Source organism: Phalacrocorax carbo, chromosome Z (genome assembly GCF_963921805.1).
Source record: "Phalacrocorax carbo chromosome Z, bPhaCar2.1, whole genome shotgun sequence".
Classification (NCBI taxonomy): Eukaryota; Metazoa; Chordata; class Aves; order Suliformes; family Phalacrocoracidae; genus Phalacrocorax; species Phalacrocorax carbo.
In genome coordinates this window covers 81,979,747-81,994,985 of record NC_087548.1, presented here as the reverse complement: position 1 = coordinate 81,994,985, position 15,239 = coordinate 81,979,747, and the positions used below count along the sequence as shown (strand labels likewise).

Sequence of the window (15,239 nt, the reverse complement as noted above, 5' to 3'; positions counted from 1 at the left end):
GTCATGAACCCCCAATGACAACCACCTTTAGCCCCTGCAAGGATGTTATCTTAGAGTTATCAGATGTTATCATATAGTAAGGTTTTATTGGAGGACAGGAAAGTGGCCTTATTTAAATCCATGTAGTGATCATGAACCACCATTTCAACCGATGACTTTTAAGCCCTTCCATTCTTAAAACCAGTCTATATAAAATACTTGGGCTGTATCATACTTTGCTCTACTGTTGCTTGATTAACACACAAAAATATTCATGCACATTTTACGTGATGATAGATGGAACTGTTTTACAAAGACTGTATTCAGTAATTGATTCTCAGCCATACCAGATAGTTATTGAGAGTCTGAGGAACAGATGGTGGGACTGTTTGTTTCACTTGTTTTCTAAGCTTTCTTTAGGGTAGGCCCTGATCCTGCAATTAACAGCATGCAGCACTGTGTGGTTGTTAGCTCAATAAAGTTTCTGCAACACTACACAGCTGAAACCATTCACTTTATTAGGTGCTTCTGATTCTGGATAATAACTTTGAGATTAAAGTAATAATTGATGAAGAACCAAGAGGGTTTTTTTTTCCAGTGTTTCCTTTTAAAGCAAATCAGTTCATGAGGAAAAAAGAATGCATTGTGAATTGAATAATAATGACAAGTAGTTTATTAAATTAGTTAATCTTCCTGCCTGTACCAGAACCTGCACCTCAGACTACAGTAGGTTATTTAATTGAAGATGTCACTGAAGAATGTTAATCTCACTTTTCCAGTTCCTCTTTCCATTCTCTAGTTGAGTTTAAGCTTCATTTCCTCCTCCGCTCCTCCTCCCCCGATTCCTGATCTGATCCTTTATTGTGCCTAGTGCAAACTCCGTAATCTTCTCATTCTAAACATGTTTACTGAGATTATCATTTATTCACAATGCAGAAGGATTGTCATAGTGATAAATAGGGGTATTTTTCTTCCTTCTCTATGAGTTTCTAAATGAATTTTCTGTGCTGGAAAGCCCCTCGGATTTTGTTTATTCAAACAAAAAGATTTTTATGGTTCATGGAGAAAGTACAGAACACTCACCCCCTGCCTCCCTGGAATCTGCAGTTTGAAAAGCCAGGCAAAGTGCCTGCATTCTGAAATACTTATCATGTGTGTCTTGTCCATAGTCCACACTGCAGTGTTATTTATAATGTATCATTTAAAGGGGGCTTGGAATTAGCTATTTCAATTCTTCTGTAGATCTTTCAGATCTCGGGCAGATGTTAAACATACTAACCTATTCTAGTACTCCAGAACACAATTCCCTATCTGTGAATGCCAAAACTTGCATATTAGTAAAACCACAATAAAATTCTGGCATGGGGGTTTTTTTGTCTTCTTTTTTTTTCAGAGAATGTGGGGAGAAAGATGTGGAGGGAAGAAATCTTTTCAGGGCCCCAGAAGTAATTAAAACATCTTTAGTAGACCATAAGTTAAAGACAAAACCTGGCAAATATTAAATCTATAGATTCAGTATCAACATGTTATTTTGTAACCTGAAAACTCTAAAGACCTCTGACTTGAAATTAAAAGATTAAAATGAACTAATGCCTCTAAAGGAACTAAGAAATGCCTCTCTGCTGTGTGCTTTGGATGTGCCAGGTCATCCCTTTGTCTGTGTATCAAGATCGCTACCTGGGCTCTTCATCCCAGATGACCAGAGTGGCACAGTTAATCACAGGAGGCAGAGATTATGGGCAGTCTTAACTGCAGATGAGGAAATAATCGTAACAAATACTGATGACAATGGCCAGGGTCTTCCACAGCAGTATATCTGAACCATCTTGCGAAAATGTAAGCAAACTTGATTTTCTCCAGTGAAAAATGAAAGCCCTCATTGGAAAGTGGAAATTCTTTAAATATTTTTGTTGAAAATCCAGTTTTCTGTCAAAAACACAATTTTAGTGAATTTTTCTAGCCAGCCTTAATTAGCAATAACAGAAGTTCCCTTCTTATGAATTCAGATAGAAAAAAAAAAAAGGGCAAAAACCCCAAAAGGGCTGCAAGGAACATTATACAGAGAAAACTGGAAAAAATACTTTTTAAGTTCTCTGACCAAATTAATACGTAAGTGAAATATAATATATGTTTGACTATTTCTAATTTATATTTACTTGCTTGTAACTTTAAAATTTTTCATGCTTCTGTAGTTCAATTTTAAGAACCTTAATTTGGTTGAATTGAAAGCCTAAGGGGTAGACAGAAAAACATACCTCAAAAGGTAACTAACTTATGCAACACTGATCTCATTTTGTTGAATTCCATGATTAATACCCAAATCCTGTTACAACAGTCTATTTTTTTTAAAAGGTGTAATTATTAAGTAATGGTTAGGAATAGAACTCTTTATGGCATATTTATGGGAGCTGCTTCTAAATATGAAAGTTTTCTTATCTGCAGAGCCAATAACTTTGTTTTTTTTAACAGGCAGGGTCATTTGATTTAAATTAAAAGGGAAGGAGGCATGCTAAATTATTTTCTTTATATTACACAGGCTAAAAAAAATATCCCAGATCACAACTGAGATACCTGTATGAGGAAATGAGCACCATTTTGAAGAAAAGCATCATTTCTTATTGGTATATTTAAAGTATCTTGTGTTTTTCCTTCTGGAAAGGTGAGAATGCTTCTTCTAGACGTATTTAGAATGCCATCTTTCGCTCTCTCAGGATCCAGAGCTCCAGCTGGAATGTACAGTGCAGTATAAACCAACTGCACATCTCCAACTGTTCCTCTCTCCCTTGCAAAGCTCAAGGATAAAAAGCGTCCCGTTGGATCACTTTCAATCTTCTGATTCTCCAAAGGATAAAATTTTATTAAGCCATAAACATCATCACTGTCCTGAATGTAAAACAGAAGCTGCAAAACAGAAAACAGCATCACTTACTCTATGCTACGGTTATTACATACCATAGTTTTCATGCTTTCACAAAAGCACGTCCTGACTGTCACCATACATTTTTCTCCTTAGTGAATTGGCTCTCAAGAAAGAAATCAGATTGACAGCCCCAAAGTATTCTTTGTACCCAAGCAGCACAACAGTGACAGTGGCAACTTTCCCACTATGCATCATCCATGTCCTACAATGGGCTCTGAATAACTGATTTTTTGGTTCAGCAGCTAAAGTGAACAATTTAAAAATCTTTCAGATTGTGAAAAATTTCATTTTATTCACCAAGTTCACTCCAACCATTTTTAAGAAAAACAAATTAGGGGCTTTAGTCACAAAACTGTCAGCAATGCTAGCCACCCTTTATTTAACAGTTCAGAGGTTACAGTCTTAATCACCAATCCCTCCCCTTGAAGCTGTTATTCTGTGTAAAACATTCCAATAATCATTAAGAAGGCGAATAAGCAAGTAAAAAAAGCCTTCCTGCCTTCTCTTAGCAAGCAGTTATTCAAGACAGTATTTATGCAATGCTATGTGTGTTGGGAATAATCTAAGCTGAATGCTACCATATTAAAAAGGTCTGGCTTTGTATGGTATACTAAGCCAAATACTTTGAATATGGCTCTATATACTAAGATTATATTAAGGATTAATCTGTTTGACTTATATTCAAGCCCAAACCCTTTAGCCAGTTTAGCCAATCAATCAACGCTACCAAAACTGGTCAAGTCCCTCATTATTACCTATTATTACCCTCTCCCAAATAATTTTAAAAGCAAACTTACCTCAGATGGTTCACTGACTTCTGCACCTCCCTGTATTGTATGAGCTAAGAGTTTCAGAAGATAGGGCTCTGCCTCTTCTGGTATATCATCATTAACAATGTTCAGAGGAAGTGTTACCAGCATCTGTCCTTGATCAAAACATATCTCCCCTGTCTCTGGAATGAGATCTGAAGTCACAGGTGAGGGATCGCTGCTATTTCGGATTATAACCCAGGTAACAGAAACATTTCCATGTGTTCCACCATTTCTCACAATCGTGATTCCTTCAAACCTATGGTTTTGAATGAAAATAAAAACCCACAATATAAAATTGTAATTAATATCTGCTTGCTTAGTCATCAATTCCCTGAAAGATTTACACTGACTTCAGTGGAAAAGATGTTAACTGATGCAACTGATATTTGAGTCAAGGCTTAAACTTTGTGTAAGTAGGTCATGGGAGACACTCAACCTTGTTTGTTTGTTTTTTTTTAACCAGAGACTGATTTCACATACAGTAAATACAAAGATTTACCAGGGAAGGAAGCCTCAAATCTATTTCCCACTTGTAGGAACTGGTGTGTGGCAGCATCATGATTCCATTGGTCCTGCCTTTAGATTAAGGGTTTTTCACTGTTCTGATAATGTGATTAAATATTTGCAGTTTTTACATACAGTTTATAAATATAAAAAAACTCGCTGTAAAATTAGACATTACCACTTCCTGGAAATCTTTGTAGATACAGTTGATAATAATAGCAACACACTAAGGGATTTCTATGTTATATTCTCAGTAGCAATTTTATAATTACTTTCAATGAAATCCTAAGGATGCTTAACAATGCCAAACAGATCTCTTAAACTGACTAGATACTAGATTTGAAGTTCTGTTATACCTTGAAATCTGGTCTTCATCAATGATAACAGTCTGAGCAAACAGGATACTGTTGATTGACAGTACTCCGTAGGGTTTATCATTCAGTTGGATGGTGACATGAACAACAGATGGATTAACCAAAACAGCATCTCCCTGCAAAGTGTCTTTAAGAAGCATGATCTGAAAGGTCTCAGCAATTTCTGGTATGGCATCGTCAAGGATCTTAAATTTCATATATGTTTCATGAACTAGAGGTGGGAAAACAATAGTTGTATTTGGCTGTAGATCTAGGAAGTCTACATTAAGCTGTGCATGTGCTGTTGAATCCCCAGTTATGATGGCGTAGCTGACAGAGACTTCATGTTCATCAGGTCCAATTAATTTTCCACCGACATCCTTACCACGAACCACTTCAACTGCTACCACATCAACCTCCTCAGGCACCATATAAGCACTCTGAACAAAACGCACAGGACTGTCGTTTTTCTTGATATTAATCTGAACAGAATCTTTTGTGGTGTTGATTTCAGCCCCTCCCTCCGTGCTCCTCAGATGAACAACAAACAATTCATCATTTTCAGGTATCTGGAAAAATAACATTAGCAAATGGGTGTAAGTCACGTTTCAAATACATGCAGAACACTCCTAGTGAGAACTATGTTTTATATATTTTGCGGAAAAGGGAAATAATACAAACTTGACAGTTCATTTCATACTAAAAAAACCAGGAGAGACGTCTTGCTCTTAATTCTGGCTGAAAATCCCTCCTCAAAATTGAATATTTCCTTTTTTCTAAAACATAATCCTGTGCTCTGGCAATATGAGAAAAGGTGGAAAGCCAAACAAAGACAAAACAAAAACTAGGCAAGAATCAGAAAAAGCTGGATCTTTCCAACTTGAGACTGTAAAGAGATCCAAACTCTACTTTGGGAAGCCACCGCTATTCGGAAACAAATGTAATTTGTTATTATTTCCTCCCAGTTATTTAGATTTACATCTTGATTTTCTGATGTTGATACTGATTAACTTTATGCATGCCTGAGATAATATAGGAAAAACTAATGGACACAACCTACCTTGGCCCATCCATTCATGTACAACTGGAAAAGGAACACTTCCTAAGTTCAGTCACACCCATGTCCCCAGGGAAAACTTCCATCACAGATCTGAGAAGGTGTTTTCTGGTGCTTAGCAATTAATTAGGCTTTGGCATTTCTATAAGATGACTGTTTAACGCTACATTTTAGTTTTAGCTATTTCTGCTCCAGTATCTGATGCAGCAGACAACAAAGAAAGGCTTATAAAATGCAAATTACAGAACTTAAAGATTATATTTTTGCTTTATATTACTACATTTTATTCCCCAAATCTTGATTTGCTAAACCTATTTAACTGAAAAGTATTTGTATTTAATTAATACATAAAGGTAAAACGTAAATCTTTAAAAATTATTTATGAACTTTGCACCCCATCCTTGCTATGGACTCCTGGAAACTAGTATTATTTGCTTCTGAGAAGAATTCCAGGATAAAATTACTTATTTTTTGCTAATGGTAATACTCAGTTATAAAGTTGACAAATCCTTTTCATGCACTTTTGTTTTGCGAGCTAAAAAAGTTCTAAAAACACTGCTGTCTGATATTTCTTCTCTTTCACACTCATTTGGTAATTGGCCACCCTCAGAATCTTTTCTAGGGCTCAGAGAGTGGGCATGCAACTGCTTTTAGAGCTGATGCCAATTCTGTTCCTTGTTTGGCTTCTGGCACTTAATCTTGCATAATGTTGTTGACTGATGCAGGGTTTTTTGTCAATGTGAGATCTGGAAGCTCTCCCTCACCTCTCTCCTATACTCAGATACAACACAGCTATTTTACCTTACTAGAACAGATGTTACATTTTGTTTAGCTCATTAATTAATATACCATCTTGCACCATAAAAATGTATTTAAGAGACCCTCAGAATGTCTTCTTGTAGTTTACTTCTTAGTATCTCATATAAATGGGACATTCTGGAGTTTTTAATGGCATCATGATTGACTAATAAAAAATAAACCAGCCAAATTTCAAAGACAATCGTATAAAGGATTTCCAGTGCTGTCTTGCCTCTTTCATTTTCTTTTAACAAAGTTTCCATTATTCCTCACTTAAAAGGAAATATACACAATAAAATTACCATTAATGTAGTGCTGCGAAGATCAGATCTGCAGGCCCCTAATTTCTGTAGAAGTGCTACCCAATTCAGAAAAATACTTGTTTCATTGTTTTTCCTAACTTAGGACCCTAAAAGCTCAAACTAATTTCTGAGAGTAAGACTGGATTCTTGTGAATTCCATCACCATCATCATCAATAAAGGTTTTTTACACAAAATTAACCTTACATGTGTGCCTTTGAAAGACTTTCACTGAGTGGACCAGCCATACCTGTACAGATCAAACTTTGAGAAACAAAACTTTGAGAGCATTTCTCAGAGGAAAAAAAAATCATGTCCTCCCAAAAAGTGTAATGATTTATTTCTGTGTATAAGACGCAGAAATATTACATCTAATCTGAAAGAGGTGTTTCTACACCTCTTCAGTCTGGCACAGTCTCTTAATATTAAAAATACCAGTATTGATGTAGAAAGACATTTTTTATAACTAACAGAAATACACAAAATTGCTTCAAAGTTGCTCACTTCCAAGACAGGCACTATTTACTCTTAATTTTTTCTTGTGAATTTCCTCATTAAGTTATCTGTATCATATTTACTTACTTTGGTGCCTCTATTTTCCCTCTCACCTCTACTATAAATTTTTTAAAAAGCTGAAAAGAAAATCATGTGTAATACAAAGGAAAATCAGAAATTGAAAAGTAGAATAACATTTTATTTACTCTGAAATAGAAAAAAAGACTCACAACATATAGACTTTTTTGAAAGACCAATCTAAAAAATGAAAATTTTAAATTGTCACCTAGTGTTCATGCTCTTCACAAGATTGCCTGTTTCTTGTAAGAACCTTATCTATTTTTAGAAGTATGTTTAAAAATACATTTCTACACTGAAACATATCTATATAAAAACATAAAAAATTTTTCCATCTGTCTTTTCTTTGTGAATATTCAGTGTGTTATATTCTTTCTTTAGGGGCAAACATAACATGTCTGCTCTTCACACGAATGAGAGCCAATCAAGGTAACAAAGAATAAGCTGGATTCTTATGCATTGTTAACTGAAGGCAGAGGAGCTGCACAGGCATCACTGAGGATGTAATCAAAAATGAGTCATGTAAGCAACGTAATGATTAGTTCCCTTTTGCCTAAACAATTAATAAATACAAAAAGGAGAGCTTGAGTTCATCATGCAAACATAACGTGAATTTGCAAGGCAGACAATTAGGGAAGAGCAGAGCACATTTAAAAAGAAATACAGATAAGTTAAATATAGAAAGGACAGTCTAATAGATAAACCTAGACCCAGTTTAAGAAAGTCATCCTTGGCTGTAAAACAAGGATCTCAGTATTGCATCTGGAAAAAAAAAAAAAACCCCAAAACAAAAGTATAATGCTTTCCTGATTATCTACACATTCACTGCAGTAGCACCTAACAGGTCTAGTAAGAGCAGCCAGGGTGTGTTCAGAAACCTAAAAAATTAACTGATGAGAATTACAGAGGTAGCATTAGAAGGAGTATAAATGAGAGGTGATAGAACCAAAATTTAACATCACTTCAGAAGCACTTTTAACCCAGGCATTTTTGTAAGTTATTATTCTAAGTCTTTCCAGAACAGCAATTAATCTTCTACATATCCAAACCAAAAACTAAGTCAGCTTGTTCTTACCTGATCATCAAGCACTGTTAAATTATAAATCAGCATTGATCTCCCAGGGGTAAATGTAATATTTCCCCTAGCTGGACTTAAGTCTTCTTCAGCTGGGTTTGGTCCATCTTCTATCTGCAAATAATTAATTTTTGCAGTAAGAAATATATAAAACAGGAATACAAATCTAGCACAAGTACAATGATCAATATACAGTGACATGCATAACAAATGACTCTGCAGTCATCTCCTGCTCACAGGCACACACATCCACTCGTGAAAATCTGCTCCTCTTTGGCAGATGGAGTAAGTCAGAGTAACCACACTTAAGTAATTATGTATTGCCAGAAAAAGAGGAAGAAAACTACTTCCATATAGGTCTATGAGGGCTCTTTGGTATCTACTGATGCATAACTGACTCTTTCACATAACAGGAAGGATATTCAGTCTAATTTAATTTGAATCACTAGTATTTCATAAGTTCCAAGACAAAATAATAGCAGTTACTGGCTTTGTGTGCTTTCTATCTTGACTTGTGATATTGAGGTTATTACATTCAACAGTGAAACTTAAACACCTGGGAAGCCACTTAGAGGCAATATGGTGATTATTTTTTTTATTTTTTTTTTTTAGAAAATCTTGTAAATTTTTTTCACATATGTATATAACCTGCACTGTGAGATGGACCTGATTCATTGTGCAGATAGTAAAATTTATTGGACCTTAAAACAAATAGATCTGCAACAAATTACAGTTAGAATCTCATTCTGTACTTCAACTATACCAGCTATATTTAGTATGCAATAAACACCAGTACAAATCTTTTCAGATTTTGACAAGTCTAGATTAAACCCTTGATGACATAGAAGACCAGACTACTGGTAAAGAAATATCCATATGAAAAAAATTTATATATAATTTTGAAGTATGTAATAGAGTTGAAGCTAGATTAAGTTAAAAAAAACAACACAGTAAAGGAAATAACTGTATCACATTCAAATCAAGCACATAAGTAACAGACTAAATATTCAACACAAGTGGTTTAGTCTCTGGGGATTCAAACTGCAGTCTTACAGATACAGAATTTCACTAAACACTGAGCTGTCATACTCACATGTTCAAAGTTGGCACAAGCATTAAAGACTCACTCAGATGTTTATTAGTAAAATATAGATACAATTTGAAGAAATATTAAACAAGACATTTCTTACACACTTAATACACATTGTTTTCTAATAATACCAACTAATGCTGCCTCAAATACCTTCCTAAATGACAGAGAATAGTTTCCTCTAATATCTCTTACTTTTTCCTCAAATTAAACAGCCAGATAATTACAATATTTTCATTGACAGCTAATATCTTTCTATTTTATGAAACAGATTTAGCAAATGTAGACACAGGTATTTTTCCCCCTTTTCACTTTTTATAAATGCTTTGGTAAGTTATGATTATGGCATCAAAGTATCATCCAACAGCCTAAGATATGAAGCCTTTTTGATAAACTCACCTCAAAAGTTACGACGACTGTCCCGTAGGTTCCCCTCTCCCTGATTAGAGTGAGAGGCACAAATTCATTTCTGCCCCTGGGCTCATTCACTGTGATTAAGGCAGACTAATGAGGAAGAAAAGGGACAGGCAATCAGGCACAGATCAAATATCACAGCAGAAGGAAGAAACTGTTACCATAGAAATACCAAACTCCCACAGACAAGTTAATCCAATCTGCAAACCAGTCCACTGATGGCATACATTTCCTAGCAACTAATTAGTTCAGCTAATAAAAAGCTTGAAAGATTTCAGATTTTAAAAATTATCATAAGTTATGCAAGCAGGGTGGGGGCTGTTTCATAAATTAACATAGTCAATATACACAAAGCACTAGCATATTAGCACTTTTTATAGATATTTATAGGAGCTCCCAACCCCATTAAAAATTGGTTTTGTCCATTAAAAAGTCATTTATTAGACAACTAGTTACAAATGGACTCTGTCTATCAAACTGTTGTAGGTGAAAGACTTCAAAGAATTACACTATTTCAGGAAGCAGCATGGCTTAGTACTGTGGTGCTAAAAATTTATGTTCTTGTGCTTTTTCAGGGAAGTCCTCTACAATAATTATATAGCCTTAATGCTGGCAATAAGGTATAGCTTCTCTTTGTACTAACACAACCACTGTATTATTGCAAGTATTTTCCATACCACCAGTCACACGAGTGTCTTATCGCAGAAGGTGTTATACAATGCATATATCGTGATACTGTTCTCTCAGCTTGAGAGTTAAGCATAAAATTTCTCACTAAAGACAGGAAAATGCATATATTCTTAAGATTTCCAAATCGCATCTTTAACTTTCCTATGGTATCATTCCTCACTTCTTCCACACTGTATTAACATCCTGACCTATAGATGAAGGGCAGTGAGACTGAAGAACTTTTTAGAAGTTTTATATTTAAGATGAGCAACATAGATATTCATTCATGTGTGAGGGACTCCGGCTACATCTCAACACCTAAGAGCGTACAGAAGTATTAAATCTGTATATATGTACAAATTACATACATATGTATAAATTACCTCTAGAGATGTTTTCAAAGATGTTACTCAGAATCAGTTTTCAACGGATTCAGTTGAACAACTAATCAGCATCTTTCAAAATTTCACCTTTATGCTTTCTAAAATTTTCACATATACCATATAAAAAGCCATACCATGTTAAAAGAAATTATTCCAAAGGCATTGTCATTTGATAAGATTGTTACAGTGACAGATTTGGGTGAGCCAAGCTTTATCCTTGCAGATGGTTTCTAAAATTAACAAAACAAAGTAAGATATTAAATATGGTGATGGGCAAAAAATACACATTTTGATTTTACTGTCTTTTAAGAGTAAATGTTAGCCTATGACAAACTGTATGTCTTCCTATTATATATTACAATGGAAAATATTTAAAGCAATAGAATACACCAAATGATTCTTAATTACTGAGCAAATACATTGTATACAGTCAACAGCAAAGTGCTTGAAACAAACTTTGTAAATGATTAATCATAGTTTGGCAATCCATTAACAACACCATAGCAAGAGGGAACTAGGTATGGAGCATGTAACACTGCCAGGACCTCCAAAGTTGTTCTTTTTTTCTACGTTGGTATAAAACTGAAACTTTGAAGCTACTGTACTGAGATATCAGCTAAAAGAAGCATCTTTACAGTCTTGTAAAAGTGAGCTACTACATTTACAAATCAAAGGAAGAAGGAAGGGAAAATATGCGTTTTCCTGCATATTCACCACGAACATCCCGAGATGTGTAATAATTGCCAATAAAACATAAAATTTATCTTTACTGAACTGACATCAAACTTAGTCATGAACTGTTACCTAAAAAACCAAAGTGAATGTGAACTCCTCTCTTGTAGCACAACTCCTGTCAGACAAAACAATTTGAAAAGACTTATAGATAATATTTTAAAAATTGTTTCTTTTTAGGTAAGTTTCGTTTACCCTCTGCTTCCAGAGGACTAGAAGTCATCCTCTTTCATTTGCTATTTTCCACCCTCTCTTCCAGGTACAGTCTATGCAGGAAAACAGGAAAGGCTCAGAGTCTCCTTCACAATTTAAATCTTCTGGGCTCTAGTACACCTTCAAGTGTCCACAGCTGAATGCAGTGCCCGCTGAAGTTTCAGACAATGTCTATACTGCACAGCAACATCACAGACAGACACCCACAGGAATGGCAAAACCTTCTAAAGAGCAGTGAACACCACCCTGGCTAGTTTCCAGATTTTAGTTCTTAGCTCACAAGCAGTATGACTACACTGAAATCTATGGAATACCACTCATTTATGTCAGATCACCCACTGCTTTCTGGGGAACAGATAAATTGAAAAATTGAGACTTACTGGTAGTGTCAAGTAAAATGTGAATGTCTCATCAGCCTCTGGAAGATCATCATCACAGACAGATATATACACTGTTCGGTTTGTTTCTGTATCGGGTATAAATGCAGCTGTATATGTGTCAAAAAAGTCTCCTGTGTTTTCTCCATCAATCTGCAATAAATACAGAACTGAATGCCATCTCTTTCTTCCCCCACTATCTTCTATAATATTATTCTGGACTCATTGAACAGACTTTGTACACTCTTCTTGGTACATAATTTTACCCACAATTTCCCCTGCTGTCATGCAGTGGATTTCTGGACAGGAGGTGTAGATAATAGCCCCTTGTATCCATGCTGAGTAACCAGGAAAATGAAACAAAACATACATAACATTTTATACAGAACCATTTATGACTTCCTCCTTACAACTGGGTACCTTTTGCATAATGCACCATATGACCAGTTTTTTAATGAAAAGCTATTCCTAGCACAGATCTGCATACCTCATAATACCCTACCTGAATTAAACTTACCTTAAGATGTAACTGCCCTCTGCCTTCCTATCTCACTCGAGGGACTAGAAGGAGCCTACACGTTTAACCTAGACTAACATTTTGATTGCCAAAGCTGGCAAGATGAAGTCTTCTATAATGAGCAGCCCTGCTTTCACTTCAGTCAACACAAAAGAAAATCCCACTGGTTCTAGTGTAAGTAAAGTGGTTAGAGGAGAGATTACAAAGGCAGTAGTGTCAAGACAGCAAAGTGTCTAGGTTAAGTTTACAGTTGGAAGCTGAGACTAAATGGAGAGAAGCAACTGAACCAGCACAGCTGCCACACCTGAAACTACCAGCCCTATAAGCACTAAAGGTTTGAATGTACCATTGTGAAAAAGGCTATTCTTTGTTCGAGAACAGTGAAATTATAAGTTCAGTGAAGAGGAAGCAGAGTACAGAAGGTATTTTTGTGGCTCTCACCTATCACTGGACATACTTTTTATGTATCTGAGCCAACACTAGACTTACCAAAATCTCTTACAAAAACAGGCTATAAACATCTTCCTAAAAGACCTGCTCAAAATATTCATGTTAGAAACAAACTTTGGAATTTCAGGTCCTTAATAAGGAAACCAAGTTACCCTGCTTGTTACACCAGTAAACAGCACTAGTTTCAAAGTACAATCACATTTTCTCCAGGTTGTCTCCTCAGATATTAATGAAGTGTGAAATCCCTACAGATTAATTTCTATTCCTTGTAATTTCTGAGACATATATTTTTCATATTTAGGTACAGGAAAATAAAATATTGTGCAGGAACACAGACAATGTCTTTTGTCTACAGGCTGCAGAAATTCATACGCAGTACACCTTCTCTGGTACGCTGCTGTGTTCTCATGTGGTACTCATACCACACAGCATCTTACTCCACACATGTACGGTATAGCAAGCTCTAAGGGATTCAAACTTTTAAAGGGAATACAATTGAGATCATGGTTAATAACAGCTAAGAAATAAAGAAAAAAAACGCAAAAATACTAACTCTGATCTCCAAATGAATTAAACACTGTAATTTTTAAAATTCATATGGAGATCAGACTAAAAAAGTGGAGTAAATTGCAGGTTCTACCATAATCTGGAGAAGGAATTGTTATATATCCACATTTTCAGTATGAGCTCACAGCCACAATCAAAATCAAACAAGCATATCAGTTTGGACTTCCACCTGCACAGCAGGAGCTGGCTCCTTGAGGAGATGTTTATACCATTATTTTGAAACTCCTGATGCAACCAGCAGGAATTTACTCAGTTACAGAAACTGGGTGTTGCTTCTTCAAAGTGAAGCACTGCCTCAGTGAAATACCACCCTCCTTTTCCCTGGCTTGAAACAAAAAACATACGCAACATTCAAATCTTAGGGAAGATATTAATATTTACTGAGAATGTAACTGGCGTAGTTTCTTACCGACACAATTGCTGTGATGTTAGCAGGTGTCCCTGTCCTTTCAATTACAAGACGTATAACAGTTGTACTTGTTTCATTAACTACAAATTCTGTTTGTCCACTGAACTTCACTTCTGTTTCTCCAGATGTGAAATGAATGAGTAATGCTAAAAGCAAAGAAACTAATAAAGAAGCAGAGGGCATCCCTACAGGAAAAGAAAAGAATAATTAAAAATAGATTGTGATGCTAAAATACATAAAACATTCCCCATCGACCTTACCAATCCAGTCAACCTTTCAAATACTGATTATCTTATGAGCTTCAGAAAGTAGATGAAAACACGCACAGGTCTCAGCTATAATCAAGTCAGAAAAAGTAATTATCATCTACATCTAAGTCTATTTTCATAATTTTCATCTAGTAATTTTCTAGTCAGTATTGATCAACTTTTTTCAAGTGGAGGAATAAGTAATTTATTTTAAGAAAAAAAAATTACATTGCCACAATTGTTTTCATTTTCAACCAACAAATAATTAGCTGAAAGGTTGACAGCTCTATTTCCACTTTCTTTGCTCTCTTGATTCTCTTTAGAAATAAACATGAATTGGCAGGAAGGGTGAGGGGTTGGATGTTTGCAGTCTTCTCATAGACCGTCTTCTGATATCTTACGGACCATGAAATGTTCTTAAATATTTGCATATTTACTTGAGATTCTTTTCACTGCTTCTCTTATCCCATGATTCGTTCATGTTGTCTTGTCACGGAGAATCACTGTGGCACATTTTAATGCGATTTAACCTTTGTACAGCCAGACCTTTATTTTTTAATTGTTTCTGTACAACATCTAGGTTTTTTTTCTGTTAGGATAAGACACCTTAAAACTAAGTTGGTTTATTTCTCTTACATCAGAGTCCAGTTACGTAATGTAAAATACAAGTTTAAGTTCCAGTGAAGAAGTCAGGTGCGGATACTGTGAAAGACGCATTTTTAAGAGGGGGTCTGGCACAACAAATGGGAAACAGCTGCTATGCTGTGCAGAGGCTCATATTGTACAGTGCAGACAAGAA

General features: G+C 35.4%; 1 protein-coding gene across 1 annotated transcript in view; it reads right to left on the bottom strand.

The window, feature by feature from the left end:
- Positions 1 to 15,239, bottom strand: part of ADGRV1 (adhesion G protein-coupled receptor V1) — a 285,841-nt gene that overhangs the window by 259,600 nt on the left and 11,002 nt on the right. The window contains exons 2-9 of the mRNA XM_064439564.1: positions 14,193 to 14,377; positions 12,253 to 12,402; positions 11,062 to 11,157; positions 9,861 to 9,965; positions 8,372 to 8,485; positions 4,572 to 5,137; positions 3,697 to 3,967; positions 2,551 to 2,880 (exon numbers count right to left, since the gene is read on the bottom strand). Of these exons, the coding sequence (XP_064295634.1) occupies positions 2,551 to 2,880; positions 3,697 to 3,967; positions 4,572 to 5,137; positions 8,372 to 8,485; positions 9,861 to 9,965; positions 11,062 to 11,157; positions 12,253 to 12,402; positions 14,193 to 14,377 (1,817 nt within the window). The remainder of the gene's footprint in view (positions 1 to 2,550; positions 2,881 to 3,696; positions 3,968 to 4,571; positions 5,138 to 8,371; positions 8,486 to 9,860; positions 9,966 to 11,061; positions 11,158 to 12,252; positions 12,403 to 14,192; positions 14,378 to 15,239) is intronic.